The sequence below is a fragment of the Anas acuta genome, chromosome 25 (assembly GCF_963932015.1).
Source record: "Anas acuta chromosome 25, bAnaAcu1.1, whole genome shotgun sequence".
Taxonomy (NCBI): Eukaryota; Metazoa; Chordata; class Aves; order Anseriformes; family Anatidae; genus Anas; species Anas acuta.
Genome location: NC_089003.1, coordinates 2,619,873 through 2,636,995, shown reverse-complemented (window position 1 = coordinate 2,636,995; position 17,123 = coordinate 2,619,873). Strand labels below are relative to the sequence as shown.

Sequence of the window (17,123 nt, the reverse complement as noted above, 5' to 3'; positions counted from 1 at the left end):
CGGCAGCCACCTCCTGCCTTACACCACCCCCGGGGGAGGCTGCTCAGCTCCGGGGAACGCCTGGATCCGGCTTGGTGCAGGCACGCCGGGCCGGGCCGTGGGAGGGGAAGGGTGGGCGGCTTGGCCCGGGGGCTGAGAGGCTGCAGAAGCAGGAGGAGGAGGAGGAGAAGGATGAGGAGGAGGATGGGGAGGAAGCAGCAGAAGCAGCGGGCACGGGGCTGCTGCAGCGCTGGGAGCTCGGAGGGGGGCTGCCAGCGGGGGCGGGCTGCCCGTGGCTGGCGGGCGGCGCTCGGCGTGACGGTGGCGTGGCCGCGGCCCTTTGCTCCGAGCTGGCACCGCCGCTGTTTGCCCGCAGCCCCGGCCCGGGATAAGGGAGGGGGGGGGGGGGGGCTCGGTTCACGGCCGGAGACGAGGGGAGGGAGGGGAGGGAGGGAGGAGGGGGGGGGGCAACGAGGGGGCGGAACTACGACTCCCACAAGGCCGCGCGGCCGCGCCCCACCGCTCTCAGCCAATGGGAGGGCGGGGAGCGCTCAGGCAAGGCACACGTGACGGAGGCGGCGGCCAATGGGAGGCGGCGGCGCCCGTAGGCCGATGGGCCGGGGAGGCAGCGCCGAGCCGCAGCGAACAAAAGGCGGCGGCGGCGGCGGGGCCGGGGCAGGGCCGGGAGCAGCGCAGCGGGGGCCGAGCGGGGCCGCGGTGAGTGGCAGGGCCCGGGGCTGGGCCCCGAGAGGACCCCGGAGCGAGGAGCCCCCGGGGGAAGGCTCAGGAGGGCGGCGGGAACCGGGAGTGGGAACCGGGGAGGGTCCCGGGGGGGTCCCCGGAGGGTCCCTGGGGGGTCTCGGGGGGGTTTCGGGGGTTCCTGGGGGGGTCCCTGGGGGGGTCCCTGGGGGGGTCTCGGGGCAGGGTGAGGCCGGTTCGCGGCTCCGCCGCTGTGGGGGGGGAGGATGCTCGTGGCCGTGAGCCCGGGGTGGAGCTGGGGGAGCGCAGCCAGCGACCCCCGGCCCGGCTCCGGGGGCAGCCCCCGCCCCGCTGCCCCTCCTCGACCCCAAACCCGCCCGAGGCAAGGGGAAGGAGGCACCGGGTTTGTTTTTTTTTTTTCCGCTCAGTTGTGTTCCCGCCTGCCTGTCCCTGTCACCCTCCGTGCCCGCAGCTGACAGCTCCGGGGCCGTGAGATGGCCGCCCTGCACATCTTTTATTTTGAATTATTTTTATTTTGAATTATTTTTATTTTGAATTATTGGCTGCTTGGGGAATTCTCCCCATTTCGCACAGGCTCCAGGATTCCCTCTTAAGCAGCGTTTGCTGCCTGGCAGAGCAGTGGAAGCTGTGCTCCGAGCGCGGTGCCTGTCCCTGCAGCTGATTTATTTCCTCGGCTGGGATCAGTCTCAGCTCTCCTATCTAACACCCTGCCTCGCACCCCCTCGAGTTTTCCGCACGAGGCTTCTGCGTGGCCGTGCAGGAGGTTTCCCGGCCGCCCTCCTCCTCCTGGCACGTCCCTGGAAGCGGGACCCGCTGTGAAGGCAGCCACGGTGGGGAATCCTGCCCGGCCACACAGCCCAGAAGGCGTGCTGCTGCTGCTGCTGCTGCTGCTGCTGCCCGTTCCCCAAGGGACACGGGGAAGAGCGAAGGAACGAAACTGCTGGGAACTCTGCACAGAGCTGCAGGATAAGTTGATTGTTAGACACAAAATTCCAGATATCCCGCTTCTGGCACCAGGCACGCACCGGGGTGTTTGGAGGCTGTTTCCTGCTCTCCGCTAATCTTAGATGGGTTCATTGCCCTTCTCCCTGGCTGCACTTCCTTTTTCTGAGGTTCCCCATCTGCAGGGAACCTGCTCCGGAGCTGGACATTCGCCACGCTCACCACCCCGGCGAGTGATACCTGCTTGCATCACACCAGGACGGTGCCAGGCGTTTCATAACGCGCGGCGCCGCGATTGCTTGAGCCGTGAAGTTGGCTGGCTGCTGTGGGGCCTCTTCCCTGGAGCCCCCTCCACGTCCTCTGATGAAAGCAGGCACGCTTGCCAGGTGGAAGCTGACGTAACTTTTCACGCTGCTATGGGCAGAAAATACTGGCCGGTCTTGAACCGTGTTAATAAATGACCTGGGATGAAGGGGGAAGGTTGCTTTACAGTGCAGCTTAAAATTTCTCAGGAAGAGAGGGCATGGGATCTTTACTGGAAGCAGTAAAGGCGCTTTTCTTCCTGTAAAAGCGTTGCTTGGGTATGATAGGATCTGGATCCAAGTAAATCCGTGCACATGAGCCCCGTTCTGCATGGACATGAACTGGTGAAGCTCGCTGAGTTACACCTCCAGCACCACGAAGGGTTTAAAGAAAAAAAACTTTATCCCTTTTTTTTTTTTTTCTCCCTTTTCCAGAGGTGACTGCACATCATCCAGTCTCTTTGGGATTCAAGGAGTTCTTACCCTGATTCTGTTGTCATGAATTTCTCGTTTTCTTTTTTTCTCTGGTTTCTCCTGTGTTTTGCCTTCGGTTAGCCCCTGGTATATCGGGGCGTTAGGTACCAGTTGTCACGGCAAACACAACATCCTCTAGCTTTTTGGGCCATACCATTATCACACAGTAGCTCTTCTCTCATCAGGATGCACGAGAAATTTTGCTGAGGGATAAACTTGCTTTGCATATTTGACAAGTGATGTTTTAGAGAAGTACGTGCTCCTGAGGCCCCGAACACGATCTAATCCATTTGTCTTGTTTGCTAGTGAAGGCTGAACACCAGCTTTTTTTTTTTTTTTATTCTTACGTCATTGGCCGTGGATGATTTTGTAAAGGTCCCTGTTGCAGAGAAGCTGTTTGTTTTAGAGCCTCAGCAAACGAACAGAAATCATTCGTGGAAACCACTGACGCTTCCCACCAACGCCTTATTCTTACACCAGTGATCTGCTTGTCAAACCAAGACTAGGTACGTGGCATCTGTTCAGCAGAGCTCTTGTCCTCTGCTTCAGGGCAGCGTCCTTCAAACGCAGGAATGGTTTTGGTGGCTCAGGTTGTAGAACTGATGCTGCCAGCCCTACAGAACCTGTAAAAAGAGCAGCAAATCATCACAGTGAGCCCAGAGAGGCGTTATCAGGTAGAAATCATTCACTTTATCTGCCTCTGAAATCCCGTGCAGCAGAAGATAAGTGCTAAAAGCAGACTGCGAGTGGCATTTTGTGCTACCGGCACGAATCTACTCTTCCATCTGTGGCATTTGCAAGATTTGAGGCCTAAAGTCATAAGAAAATTGCAATTCAGCCTTAATGAATGAATCGTGAACAGAGCAACGTCTTGGGAGTGGATCGGTGGAGGAAAGCATTTCCCTGTAGTTTGTATTTAGTGTGGAGAAAGGGATCTTCCCCGTTTGTTTTTTAGTCCAGAGGTGCTCCCGTTACTCTCATCAGCATCAGTCAGCGCTGCAGGTGCTCAGCAGGGCTGCAGATAAGGCCAGCCAGGACAGGTGATAGTCCAAACCTGCCTCATTCCCAGGAAACTGAGGGTTCCCAGCTCTGTGGTGACCTGCAGTCAGTTTTCCTGCTCGGTGTCTGCAGAACAGATGCAAGCAGTTCATGGAGTCTGCTCCAATTACGCCTCGGGGGTTGATGAGGGACCTGCACGAGCACACGCAGCCAGGAACTGCTGATGCCCCGTGGATTTTTTTCCGCTGATCTTTTCACCGAGCGGTTCAGCAGGCTGGAGCATTGTTTCACGCTGCCTATTCCTGAGAGAGGCTGGGTGGGAGCAGCGGAAAAACTGAGAGAGGGGCATGATTAAGGACTTGCTAATGCATTGGGAAACGTCTCAGTGAATCGGGGGCAGAACAGCCTCATTCCTGCTGGTCTCTTGCCACGGGACAGCTAGCGTGACATAAGGATTCTGTCATTTTTCATCTATTCTGGTAATCTAGGTGTTCTCTCTTCACGTCATTTTTGCAATCACAATCCTGGGGTGATGAAATAAGGAAAGAAACTGAAGGAGCAGCAGAATATGGCATGAAGGAGCCCTGTAATGTGCTGGGCTTCGTGGGAATCCAGTGTACTCGGTGTCCCTTAGGATTAAGCAATCCAATATATGTCACTGTTGTTGCAACTGACTTTTTTTTTCTTTTTTTTACAGGCCTTTTAATAAGACCTGAGGGGTGTCCTAGGTCACTGGGTCCAGTTTCCTGCGTTTGCAGACAATTGCATCTTGGTCATTGGCTTAGCCAGCGCCAGCTTTTGGTTGTTTGGATTTGTAAATGTGCATTGGAGATCTTGCAGTGTTGTTCAGGGACTCCGTGTCGCCTTGGGGAAATGCAAAATACTTTTTTTTCCCTTTTTCCTTTAAGGTTAAGAAATATGTTTACCACTTTATCTGCTTTTACTGCAGAAACGTGGTACTTTTTGCCTGCGACTGGCAAAAGGTAGAGCAGGCAGCTGATGTATTTCTAAGGGCTTTGAAAGCGAGGGTATTCCGGTTTCCTACCAGGCAAAATAAATAGCTGCAGGTAATTTGGGAGCAGGATCTGCTCCCAGAAATAGCCCTGCTTTAAAGTGAAAATTGTCATGGAAAGTTCTGAGTGCTTTGGTACGGATGACTGAGTGTAATGTGTGTGCAGCTGTGAGGGTAAGGTAGCAGAGAGGGGGTTGAGGGAGTTGGATTTGTTTGCGTGTTTGCAGAATAAGGTGTGTTTTACAGCTCTGCCAACCACCAGCCTGATGTACAGCCGCTTTTATGGCTTTGAAACGTTTTTTTCTGCAGCTAACCTGTAGCTGACCACATGAAGCTGGAAGCCCTTGGTCAGAGAAGCTGTTATATTCTCCTTGGCAGTGCTTTTCTGATGCTTACACGGTGCCTCTCAATGAAGAAAAAGCTGTCTCAGAGTGGCTCAGTGAAAGTGAGCCGCTGTTAGCAGAGGACAGATGCAGTCCAGTTCTAGAAATGAGCTTGAGATCCTTCTTGGTCCGATGCAGCAAACTCTGGTTGGTTTTTAGAGGTTAAACCATTCTGTCTTGCAGCTTCCTTACTGCTAAGGGTTCGGCAGTCGGAACGACCCTGCTGATGTTTGTAAGTTTTAGTGCACATCACAACACAGCTTACGCTCCTGCAGTTCTGTGGCATCTGCAGGGCAAAGATGGGCAGAGAACAGCACTTGGATGGGATTCTGGACAGCAAACATCTTGCTGCTCCTTAAGCACAGGAGATATCTGCAAGCCAGCTCCCTCTGGATGTTTCTGGGGGGCTTGCAGACTGCTTCCCCTTGAGACTGTTACGTGCTTCTGGTTGTAACACTTTCGTTAGGCTTTTTACTCCCTTCCATTCAAAATCCTTGTTTTTTAAGAAAGCTGCAGTGGTCAAACACCAAGAAGAGGTGAGCATCTGTCCAGCTTCGGTGTCCGTGCTTGGCTTATGGCTGAAATTGCAGCCCACCTAAGGAGCTGTGTTTAATGCACTGGCACCCAGCATTTCCATTTCACTGACCCCTTCCAACATGTGCTGCTGTTGTTAGTTACCTGGCAGCAGGACGTAAAGCCTTTGAGACAGCCCCATTATCTCAGTGTAGCTGGAGATGGAAGCTCTAGATTGCTTCTAAACCTCCTGCAGAAGGGCTGCTCGTAGCCCTGGGACTTAACAATTCGCTGCCTGCCAATGTTTTTCTCAGACAACTCTACTCCCACAACATCTCGGGAGAGCAGCAGACGTATTTTTAGGAATGGCTGCTAGTCAGTGAGCAGAACTGAAACCCAGCAGCCTCGGCGTGGTGCTACGTTAAACGGGGCTGCACGGGACTGAGCACGGGGCTGGAGGATGCATCTCGCTGTGGGGGACCAGACAAACAAAAAGTGCTGGGTCTCCTTCTCTTGTTCATTAGAGGTCCCCTCTCGTTAGGCTATGATGTTGAGTTCAGCACTAGTGTTGTTTTTAGCTGGCTAAATATTAGGTGTAAGTGTTTATGGGGGCAAGAAGGGGCTTTGGGTTATTTGGAGAAGGTCAGGGTGCTTAGGAAACGGTTGATGTTGTTCTTGAAATGGGGTTAAGCTGGAAGCTGCGGTGCAATTATACAATTTAGTTCTCTGAAGGCAGGAATGATGGTTTTGAACCAGCATTGCCCTTGCGATAGCTTCTCCTTTTTCTATTTTAAAACTTGAATTGCATTTGAAAAGATGCTAGCAGCAAATTTGATTGTCAGTTCTTAAGTCTAGTTAAGAGTTTTCAGTAATGGTACTTCGTCCATCCTACTCCATGCCAGAGGCATATAGAGAGAATGCAACCTGCCTCCTACTTTTTTTTTCTTTCTTCCCCTGCAGAATAAATCCCTTTCTCTTTATTTTTTGGGGGAAGGGAGGGAGGGAGGACAGGAAAGATTTTCTTCTGACCCTAGGGAAAAGGGTCTTTATTTTTAATGATGGCAAATTATTCCCAGGCACATCCTGTGCTTGTTTATAGGATGAATAACCCAGTTGATTACCCAGAGGATGGCACAAGAAATAACCATGGGATCTTTTAACTCTTTTCCTCAGTGGGCCTTTAATTGGTCATTTGTGTTGGCATGGGCAATTAAAGCCAGTCTTCACTGACTCGTTCAAATATTTCCCTTTCCCGATGGATGGAATTTGAGAAGCTTTTCTTTTCTGTGGTTGTGCCTTTCTGCTTTGCAGCTCTCCTAGAAACCACCCTGAGAGTGCTTTTGTCTTTCCTGCCCCGCTGGCTGTGCTTGGGGAACCCTGACACGCTCTCCAGCCGCTCAGAATTCAGCACGAGCTACTGCTCGAGCTCTTCTGTCAGCACTCTGACCCCTTGGAAAAAGTGGAAAACACTTGTCAGGCTCTGAGTGGTCACAAGACTCAGCTCTGATGTCAGCTGGATGCAGACAGGTTCCCTGGGATGAAGTATTCTTTAAAATAATTCTTACTGCAGTTAAAAATAAAAACCTCTTTGACATATGTGACTTGGCATCTAAGGAGAAATTACAGCTTTGAGATCAGGAATCATTTACTTAATTCAGTTTAGAATGTGCTTCTTGGAAAAGAAAATCATCTTCAGAAAAGGAGCTTGATTAAGGATTTTTAACTTGTTTTCATTTTTTTAACAACAAAAACCTGTCTTGCCTTTAAATCTTCTTTGTGATGTTAAGCATCTTATTTTGTTTGGGTGTAAAGCTGCTCTCAAAACACCTAGGTCCCAAAGCAAATAAAACAGTGCTGTAAATACCTTCTGCTCTGGGGTTTTGCTAATAGTGGTAACATTTTATTTTCCCCCTTTTCTAATGGATGGGGGATTGCTAATCTGCCTGCAGTCAAGCTCAGCCTGGAAATGTGGTGTGCCAGAAGAAAAGAAGTGGAAGGGAGGCTTTCTGTTCTGTTGCCTTGTCCCTCCCTGGTACCAAAGGAGAAGAAATGGTTGTTGCACAGATGAATTAAATGGGAGAGAGGTTTTAAGCAAGCAGAGTAGTTCTTGCTTGAGTTTTATAGCTTTGTGCCCTATTTGTGTTGTATTTTCACTGAGCGAGGTGGCTGAGAGTTACCTGTGAGAACTGTGCTCTCCTGATTTCCACTTTTAATGGATTGTTTTTCACTCCAGACTAGGTGACCATGTCAGCCAAAGCCATCTCGGAGCAGACGGGGAAGGAGTTCCTGTACAAATACATCTGCACGTCCTCCGCCATCCAGAACCGCTTCAAATATGCCCGAGTCACCCCGGACACCGACTGGGCACGACTCACCCAGGACCATCCCTGGCTCCTGAGCGAGGTAAGGACTGTGCCTCGCCGTCCTGCCATCCCTGAGCCCTGGACAAACCTCTGCCCACACGAGGTGCTTGCAGTCGGGCAGGGCTGCAAGCACATCTGTGTGCTCAGGACCTTTGTGAAGGACCAGTCGTTGCTGCTGCTCCGCAATACTTGCAACACTGATGAAGAAACAAGCCTGGTTTCAGGGCTGTCGCAGTACCTCCAAGGGAGTCTGATTATAAAATTTGCTTAAGGAGGTAGTGAAATGCATGAGCAGAAAGATCTGCAAGTGACAATCTGCTGATGACCACACAGAAGGTAAACCAGGCTAATTCAAAGGGAGAGTCTCTTCGGACGTCTGTCCCTGCTTGACAGGGTTTGAATCCTTACTTTCTGAAATCATGGAGTGCTTTTTCCTTGTCTAACTTTCAGTTAGGAATTTGTTTAAATTTCCTGTGTCCAAGCAAAATGCCAGGTAAAGCTTCATTTTTTTGTTTTCCTGTGCAAGACCTTTTATGTTCTTTGTTTTGTAACATTGTACTTTCTGTAGGGAAAACATATCCAGAGTTCCTTGTATTTGCTGTCCAAACTGGCTCCTCTCCCACAGTTAATGTAATTAAGTTATTGGTTAGTAGAGGATGAATGTTTCATAGCCCTTTACTCAGTGACTGATAGAGGTCCTACGCAGGGTAATTAAATGCCCTGCACTCAGCTGCATGAGCAAGTTCTGAAAAATATCAGCAATCCATCAGAGACTTGCAGAGACCCAAGGGGATGAAGGATCATATTTATCCTTTAAGGCAGACTCTTGTAACACTAGAAAGCGCTGTGCAGTCCGGCAGAAAGATTGCTATCTGTCCTGCAATACGTTACGCTCTGTGCTGTGGGTTGCTGAAGTTCCAGGGTGCCTTAACTGTGCAGGAAAATGGCTCTCACTTCATAGCCAAAATAATAATAATAATTGCAAGCTAGAGATGAGTGTGTTACCTAGGAACAGCCTTCTGTAGGTATTTTATACAGAGGCACTGTCAGTTGACTCAAATGTGTGTGACTCTGGCCCTAGCTGGTCTCGTGTGTAAGTGCACGGTGACAGCAGGAGCTTTCTTTGTAGCAGCTGCCTGTGCTTGTGGTTGGCATCCCACGGCTCGGTTGGTTTTTCCTTATGAGCCTCTGCTCACAGAGAAACATTAATTTTGTGATGCATCTCATAAAGGCTGATTGGAAAACTGATGGGATACCGAACGACACTCAGCATGGATTTTTACAGGAAGGGAGTAGCTAAACACCATGCTAACAGTTGCATTGAAAGTGCTTTAAGTTCACAGAAAACACCAACAACAGAACAAACTGCAGCCTCAGTCTCTGCTGATGTGCAGCAGAGAGCTCTGAGGAGAAATGAGGCAGCTCTTCTCAAAGTACAGAGGTGGGAGAAGGGGAGAAAAATATTTTCAGGCTTGTTGTACCGGGAGATGCATTTGCTTAACAACTGTAGCACATTAAGCACCAGTCAAGAGACTGCAGGAACTCTGCAGCAATACCTGCTGGATAGAATTTACTGAAACTTTCACTTCACCACCTGCAGAGAATCTCTCAACCGAAATCACTTTCTAATTATTCTTTTTTTTTAATCCCTCTTGCATGTTGTAGCGTTTAGTGGTGAAGCCAGATCAGTTAATCAAGCGACGTGGGAAGCTCGGACTGGTTGGAATTAACCTCACCCTGGATCAGGTGAAGGTTTGGCTCAAGCAGCGTTTGGGCCAAGAAACCACGGTGAGTGCCACCTCGGCAAGAAAAATTTAAGACTTTTTTGGTCTGTTTTTTCTGAATGCTTGCACGATAGAAGCTGGTGTGCAGGTACTTCTCCTGCTTATGGTGGTTAAAAGACAAGTTATTCTGATGCCAAAGCAAGTAAGAAACTTGCTCATGTGAACATCCTCTTGGTAAAAGAGTGCAGTTACGTGACACACCGCGTTAACTCAGTGCCCCCTGTTACCATCTGCTGTGCAGGACCCATATAGCAGGAGCTCAGCAGGAATTAGGACAATTTTGAAGATCTTTTCCACTAGGGAATCATCAGTTGATAGCTCAAATGCTGTGTCTAGCTGGCATAGCTGCCTCGCTTTAATACCCAAGGCGGATTTAACAAGACAAGTATAAAAGCTGTCATAAAATTGTCCTCTGATTGTAGCCAGCCAGTGTTTTGGCTGATGAGCGAGTGTTGCTTCAAGTTGTTATTTTAGGTTGGTGCTGTCTGGTAATATTTATTCTTCTGGGAATGCTCCTGCAATGCTAATGATAAAGAAATGCCTGCCATCCCAGCTGCTGCGTTCCAGGAGCTGAGAGTTCTGCTGCCTTGATGAAGCTGGTGCCTTGGCCCTGCTGTGATTGATTTGCTGCTGGCTCCAGCATCGAGCTGAGCCCGTGAGGCTTGCCTGAAGGCCGTTACGAAACAGCGGGCAACCGCATCGTGTGCGCCTGCCCACTGGAAAAATGACGGATGTTGAAACAGCTTTTTAGCACAATGCAACAAACGTGTCTAAAGGAGAGGCTGTGCCAAGGAGTTGTGGCCAATGATGGTGGCTACTTAGTGGTGCCCCCGGGAGCAGGGGTACCTACCATGGCCGTGTCCTTTGAGCCCAAACAATCGGGTTTTGGATAGCAGGAAAGCTGTGCAAGACAGTTCCCGAGACCTTGCTACAAGGAACAGTCTGGTTCCCCAGAAAACACAGTAGAGAGGTGATTGGGAGGAGCTGATCTTAGTGTTAATTCTTGAAGTTTGCCTTGTGCTGTCATAAATGTGGATATTGGGCAGGTATTTATTTACTGGTGTCTGTCTTGTTTTCTGCCTACAGATTGCAAACGCCAAGGGAATCCTGAAGAATTTTCTGATTGAACCCTTCGTCCCTCACAAACAGGTTAGTGTACCAATTAATGTGATAAAAAGCACTTTTTGATCTCTTTTGACTTGAATGTGGCTTAAACGGATTGATATATAATGGCAAAAGCTGGAACTTGGGAATGAGCTATTAAGCTGACAGTGTCAATGCATATTGTCAGAGCTGCATATGGGCACAGCGTTAGTCCCTGCAAGGAGTCATCAATAATAGCATTGTCTGCTCTCTCTCTGCTGAGAGGAGGTGATACATCACATCAGAAACACCCATTTGGAAGGGAGAAGGCAGCTCCTTGAATCTGGCGCTCCCAAGTGTGGATAACAAACTGATGTGAGATGTCTCAATTTGCGCTGGTGAAATCGTTTGCGGGAAGGGTATAATTAGCTAAGATGTAGGTGCTTTCACTGCCCACAGGAAAGGACCCTGGTTGGAATTTCAGTTGTGTAAAATGGGAATGGTTTTTTCCAGAAATTGAAAGTGTTGTCCCTGACGTGCTTCACCAGGGTGAAGCTTTCTGGACCCTGCTGCTCTCAGTCCCTTGTGCTGACACAAACACCTCTTCTGTGTTTGCTGGGTGTGACTTTTTAATGTCTGTGCTGCAGGAGGAAGAGTTCTATGTGTGCATATATGCTGCCCGGGAGGGAGACTATGTCCTCTTCCACCATGAAGGCGGTGTGGATGTGGGAGATGTTGATGCCAAAGCTCAGAAGCTGCTCGTGGCAGTGGATGAGAAGCTCAGTGAAGCAGATGTGAAGAAACAGCTCCTGCAGTACGCACCAGCAAATAAAAAGGAGTAAGTATGGATGCTGAGATGCTGTGCCTGCTTTGGGCATGGCCATCCATCCTCCCCGAATCTTGTCTATTTTATTTCAGTGCAACATCCCTTCATACTGTTTCACCCTAAAGCTTGCTCTCCTCCCCTTCTTGCTGCTCTCAAGAACATGCCGTGCATCCTAAATCCAAGTTGTTTGACCTTATCTGAGCCTCTTGTGAAACCAAAACCGAGCGTTCGTGGTGATTTGAGCCTTCACTTGACAGGAGCACTTCTCAAGGTGCTGAAGTCCTGACCTCTGAGATGTCGGAGACGTACTGAATTTTGATCCTTTGTGCCAGCACAGAAGAGTTTCTTTTATTTAGTAGAAATGTCAACAAGACGTGAATCTGGCTGGTAATTCAGAAATGTACTACTGTGCCTTGCTCTGTCCCATCAAGGGAGCCATTCTCTTGATATTCCCAATTTTACTGCAAATTGATCTTTAGATTTTAAGACTTCTGCGTCTCCCTTAATTAGATGCCTATAGCTAGTTATCATGAGTCATGAGTTTTCTAAAGATAACATGCTCACTGAGAGCACTATTTGGCACCAAAAGGCTGAAGAAGCCTGTCACTAATAGAGTTTACTGCAGTCTCTCCCCTGTCCCAGCTAATGAAGCTTAGTCCTGACGAAGATGTGTATCTCTCAGTGAGAGACAGGGATGCGTTTCTGTCTCTGAGATGAAACAGACATGACAGTTCCTCACAACCGTGTTCTCAGCAGAGTTTGGTGGGGTGTAATTAGGATGAGTCATCAAGGTCTTCCTTTCCTTGAGTCATCAGCCAGGCTTCCAAAGAAGATGAATGAGAATGAAATAAATTGATACAAAGTGATTTACCTCGATATAAATGCAGCAGAGCAGTCTGTACTTTGTATTTGGCTGCTGTAATGAATTTGTGTTTAAATTTTTTGCAGTGTCTTGGCCAGCTTCATCTGTGGCCTGTTCAACCTTTATGAAGATCTGTACTTCACATACCTTGAGATCAATCCATTAGGTAAGTGATGGTTTTGGGAGCCTGTGTGTAGGACTTCCTGCTCATTTGTTCTAAAATATTGAAAGTTGTATTTCAGCCTTCTCCATTTGGTTCACAGCAATATTAAGTGGCGTGTCCAAAAGTACAGAAGTGGATGTGATTTGTCTTGGAGCTGTTAGTCCAATTTCCTGGTTCAGGCAAAGAAATTCCACTGAAAGGGATGTGAAGTCAGAACTGAAGCACATAAGCACTGCTGTGTTGCAATATAAGACAACACCTGAGCTAGAGCCTGGTCCGTGACTAAGGTCACAAGTTAATTCTTAAGGGAGCTCTGCGGGTTTGGTAAATAGAACTAAGTGACCAATGTGGAGAAATGGGAACAAAGGGAACCTAGCTTTTGTAATGATCTCTGTATGGGATGAAATTTTGAGTAAATTTGCAGTGTGTACAAATCACAGCTAATCCTGATCTATTTTTTAATGCAGTGGTGACTACAGATGGTGTCTACATCCTTGACTTGGCTGCGAAGATTGATGCAACTGCTGACTACATCTGCAAAGTGAAATGGGGGGACGTGGAGTTTCCCCCTCCCTTTGGCAGGGAAGCCTACCCAGAGGCAAGTTACAATCTGTCACGGCCCAAATCTTTTAAAAGGAGGCTTGCATTTAACTTCATTTATGTGCCAAAGCTCTGTGCTTGTACAGTACTCCTTTATATGGTGCTCACTTGCGTTGCTCCCCCATCAGCAACACTTTTGATGGAGCTCTTTTTTGGCAGCCTCCTTGGGGCTGCTGTTTCTGCAGTGTTCCAGTTACAGATCTTTACAGCAGAGTAACAGTTGTGTGCAAAACACATGCGAGTGTGAATCCAGAGAGAATATTGCTGTATCTCACGCTGAAGTAAAAAGTTGAGATGTTAATACACCTGTTTTCCTGAAAAATGATGACCACAGATGCCTGCAGGCAAGCTGTGTTTGTTTTAATGCCCATTCCCTCGCAGAATTCCCTGGGTCTGCACAGCCAGTTGTATAAACACTGCTTCATACTCAGCTTCCCAGCAGCTTCAAAGGCTGTTGGACCTGGAGCTCTCTCCTTCATTGTTCTGTTGCTTACTTCAGGTGACTGTTCTGCTGCCTCCGAAAGGATTTCTGTCCCAACTCTTTCATTTCAGTAATTATAATTATGCTTCAGTTGGAAAAGGTTTTTGTAACATGGCCAGGAAATCCATTTAGCTATTTCTCTCCACGTAGCTTGCTGGATGCCAACACTTAACTCAATTTGCTCTTAAATAGATTAGTTGAGTTTTTGTCTCTCTGAATCATCCCTCTGCAAGTCACTGTGAATGTTATTATGTCAGTGTCTTTGAGAATTTTAATGAACTCCCAATAAAGTGCTTCACGACAGGCGAGCATGCTGTGATACAGGAACACCACGTTGAGCCAAATTACATCTCTGGGTGATTACATTCTTAGCTGCAGCACAGCCAGAGAACGTAGCCTTGGGTGTGTTGATTTTAAATTTCCTCTGGTCACAGTCTGCAGACAAGGTCAGAGGAAGACTTTTCAGTTCAGAGGCACTTGATTCTGTGACTGTGATACATTGAACCATAAAACCTGCGAGCTGCTAAGGGCTGGCTGAGCTGTGGAGGAACAGACAGCTGCTCTGTCATTTCACAGTCTGATGACATGGAAATGCCAGTGCAGTGCAGCTTAGTGAAACACGCAGCAGTCAGCTCCATCTCCAGAGTTTTTCACGTGCAAACAGAAAAATTCTGCTTCTGGATGTGTAGTCTACAAATGAAGTAATGTCACAAGTGACTGCTGTACATAAACTTGATTTCACTTGGGACAAACGAGATAAGCCAGCAGACCTTATAAACACTACATGTTTTCTTTGGAGGGTAGGACTTTCCAAGCAAGAATCAAAATCTGAGTGCGTGTTTAGGTTCATTGCTCCTCTTTGAACTTCTTCCAGAGGGAAAGGTGCAAGTTGTCTGTATCAGTCCCATTTCAGTGTTCTGTCTTGGAGAACATGTAACACAAACCAGTTTTGGCACCTGAGAGATGAAGCTGGGTCTCCTTCCCCTACAAAAGCTGTGTTTGTGGTTCTGCTCTTCCCACAGTTGTAGTTGAGAGATGTGGGAGCTCTGCATGCCCAGAAGTTGGGCCCAGCACTGCTAGTTTTTTGGTTTGAAAAAGAGCATGCAGGCGTTAGGCAGAGAAAGGCAGTAAGATGTTTAAATAATGTATGTTGCTCATCTGCAGGAAGCCTACATCGCTGATCTGGATGCAAAAAGTGGAGCCAGCTTGAAACTTACTATTCTCAACCCTAAAGGCAGGATCTGGACCATGGTGGCTGGTGGTGGTGCCTCTGTAGTTTACAGGTAACGAGAACAAGGTTTTTTGGGGGGAGAACAAAGAAAATAATGGGTGCAACCTGTAGGAAGGGAAGACTTCTAAAGTGGTCTTTCCCATGCTTGGGCTGCTTGGGACTTACTCCAAATGAAGCTTCTGTGCAGGTTTCTTCCCAGGATGTGGAATGCAGTGTCCTTCAGAAATGATAATTTCTTCTGGGAGGCTGTGTTAAGGTTCCTTTTTCACGTGGAAAGGAACGAGCTGGCTGGAGGCTGTTGATGCTCACGTGGTTGCTGTGGTGGTTCCCATCGTATGTGTAGGAAGTATAACAAGATTAATCATGCCTGGCACCAAGAGGAGAGCAGCTTTGTTCTCAGCAGATAGCTTGACCTCTCTGAGTTCCCCTTTCCCAGGAATTTGGAATGCTTTAAGACCTTTAGAGTGACTTGAAAATTATAACTAATCCTTTTTTTTTTTTTTTTTTAATAGTGACACCATTTGTGACCTGGGGGGTGTAAATGAACTGGCTAACTATGGGGAATACTCGGGAGCCCCAAGTGAGCAACAGACCTATGACTATGCTAAGACTATTCTCTCCCTCATGACACGAGAGAAGCACCCTGAAGGTAAGAAAGTCGCTGGGACTGGAAAAATTGTAATAAACTACTCAGGAAGGGTGTACAGCTCCAGGCTGCTCAGCGGTGAAGCTGCATCTGGGGGAAAAATGAACAAAGCTGGCTGGTTACTGTGCTTAGAACTGCCTGGGAGAGCTTTTTTAATGTACTGCTGCCTTCTGGGTCAAATAGTGATGGATTTCTGTCAGCTCTTGCTTCAGAGAGGGTTTGTATTATTCCATGTAGCAAAAAGCACAAATGTGGCTTGGGGTTCTTATCAGAAAACTTCCTGCTTGATACAAAGCTCTTATCTCCCAGACCCTGCTGAACATAACTTACTGCAAGCTGTCAGCCTGAACCACAGCGTTGTTTCACTTTGCCCTGCGCTGCTTCACCATCTTAGAGCAAGTACTCTGTGTTCTTAAAGCATTTTTATTTATGCTTGTCTCTTCCCTCAGGTAAAATCCTGATCATTGGGGGCAGCATTGCCAACTTCACTAACGTCGCAGCCACTTTTAAGGTAGGTGACTGTTCAGAAGTAGCTGCAGATGCCCCCAGTCAGCAACCCCAAGCTGTTCTCTCCAGGTTGGTGTGGTGCTGGTGGCGCATCTTTTCTAGCAGTTGTTGAGATGATGGGGAGGACACGGTAAATGCTAGGCCACCCAGCTCACCTGTACCATATGTTTGTTTTTGTTTCCTTCAGGGCATCGTGAGAGCAATTAAGGATTACCAAGGCCCTCTGAAAGAGCATGAGGTGAGGATCTTTGTGCGAAGAGGAGGCCCGAACTACCAGGAAGGATTGCGTGTCATGGGAGAAGTGGGTAAGGACCACCCGTTTCCTTCCCTTCAGCTTGGTTCTTGCCTCTTGTATCTTCCACCGGCTTCCTGCTGGGCTGTTTCAAGGTTAAATACTTCACTTTGGCAGAAGCTGGTCTTGTTCCTTCCCCTCTGCCCCCAAAGCTGACTGTTCTTGTGTGCACATGCAGGAAAGACAACTGGGATCCCCATCCATGTCTTTGGCACCGAGACTCACATGACTGCAATTGTGGGGATGGCTCTCGGCCATCGGCCTATCCCTAACCAACCGCCTGCCGCAGCCCACACTGCCAACTTCCTCCTCAATGCCAGCGGCAGCCCTTCGGTGAGTTCCTCCACCCCCCTCTGTGAAAGGGAACGCTGGTGAGAAGCCTCCTGAAGGCAGCTTTCCCCTGCCTGAACAGGTCAGAGCAGACCTTAGCCACTGTCATACCTGTATAGCTCAAAGCTGGAGGAAAACTGACTGCCTGCACAGTTTTCCAGGAGGGACCCTCCTGATATCCACCTCACTCATGCAGAAAGCACGACCCTTCAGCACAAATGTGACTCTTGCACCTACTGGAAACTTGGTCATTTAGTTTTCCTTCTCTTGATTTATTGATTTCTATCACTAAATCGTTCCTCTTTGGAGAGTAGCATAGCCAAAATGACCATCTCCTTTTACATGTCCCAGAAATGGATATTGGGAAGCCTGCTCTGACGTGCTGTCCCTTACTGACTTGGCTTCTGAATCTTTCAGACTCCAGCACCGAGCAGAACAGCTTCTTTCTCCGAGTCCAAGCCAGATGATATTGCTCCAGCCAAGAAGGCAAAGCCAACAGCACCTCTTGGTAAGTCCAGCAGTGGTTGCTGGCAGTTCACTTCTGCTCAAGGTTGTACTCAAAAGAGAGAAAGGTGGACTTGGTTAATGCTTTTTCTGGATATAAAAAGAAGTAATTTTGTGGTGTCTGTCT

General features: G+C 48.5%; 1 protein-coding gene across 4 annotated transcripts in view; it reads left to right on the top strand.

The window, feature by feature from the left end:
* The first annotated feature begins 536 nt into the window (after positions 1-536).
* Positions 537-17,123, top strand: part of ACLY (ATP citrate lyase) — a 28,662-nt gene continuing 12,075 nt past the window's right edge. For 2 of the 4 annotated variants that reach the window (XM_068660471.1, XM_068660468.1), the window contains exons 1-13: positions 537-696; positions 7,558-7,727; positions 9,353-9,475; positions 10,558-10,620; positions 11,202-11,392; positions 12,329-12,408; positions 12,873-13,003; positions 14,651-14,769; positions 15,230-15,366; positions 15,813-15,874; positions 16,058-16,175; positions 16,341-16,495; positions 16,910-17,000. In XM_068660471.1, coding sequence (XP_068516572.1) covers positions 7,569-7,727; positions 9,353-9,475; positions 10,558-10,620; positions 11,202-11,392; positions 12,329-12,408; positions 12,873-13,003; positions 14,651-14,769; positions 15,230-15,366; positions 15,813-15,874; positions 16,058-16,175; positions 16,341-16,495; positions 16,910-17,000 — 1,429 coding nt within the window. In that variant the 5' untranslated portion in view covers positions 537-696; positions 7,558-7,568. Of the gene's footprint in view, positions 697-2,792; positions 2,924-7,557; positions 7,728-9,352; positions 9,476-10,557; positions 10,621-11,201; positions 11,393-12,328; positions 12,409-12,872; positions 13,008-14,650; positions 14,770-15,229; positions 15,367-15,812; positions 15,875-16,057; positions 16,176-16,340; positions 16,496-16,909; positions 17,001-17,123 lie in introns of all 4 variants that reach the window. The other 2 variants (XM_068660469.1, XM_068660470.1) reach the window with 2 other exon arrangements.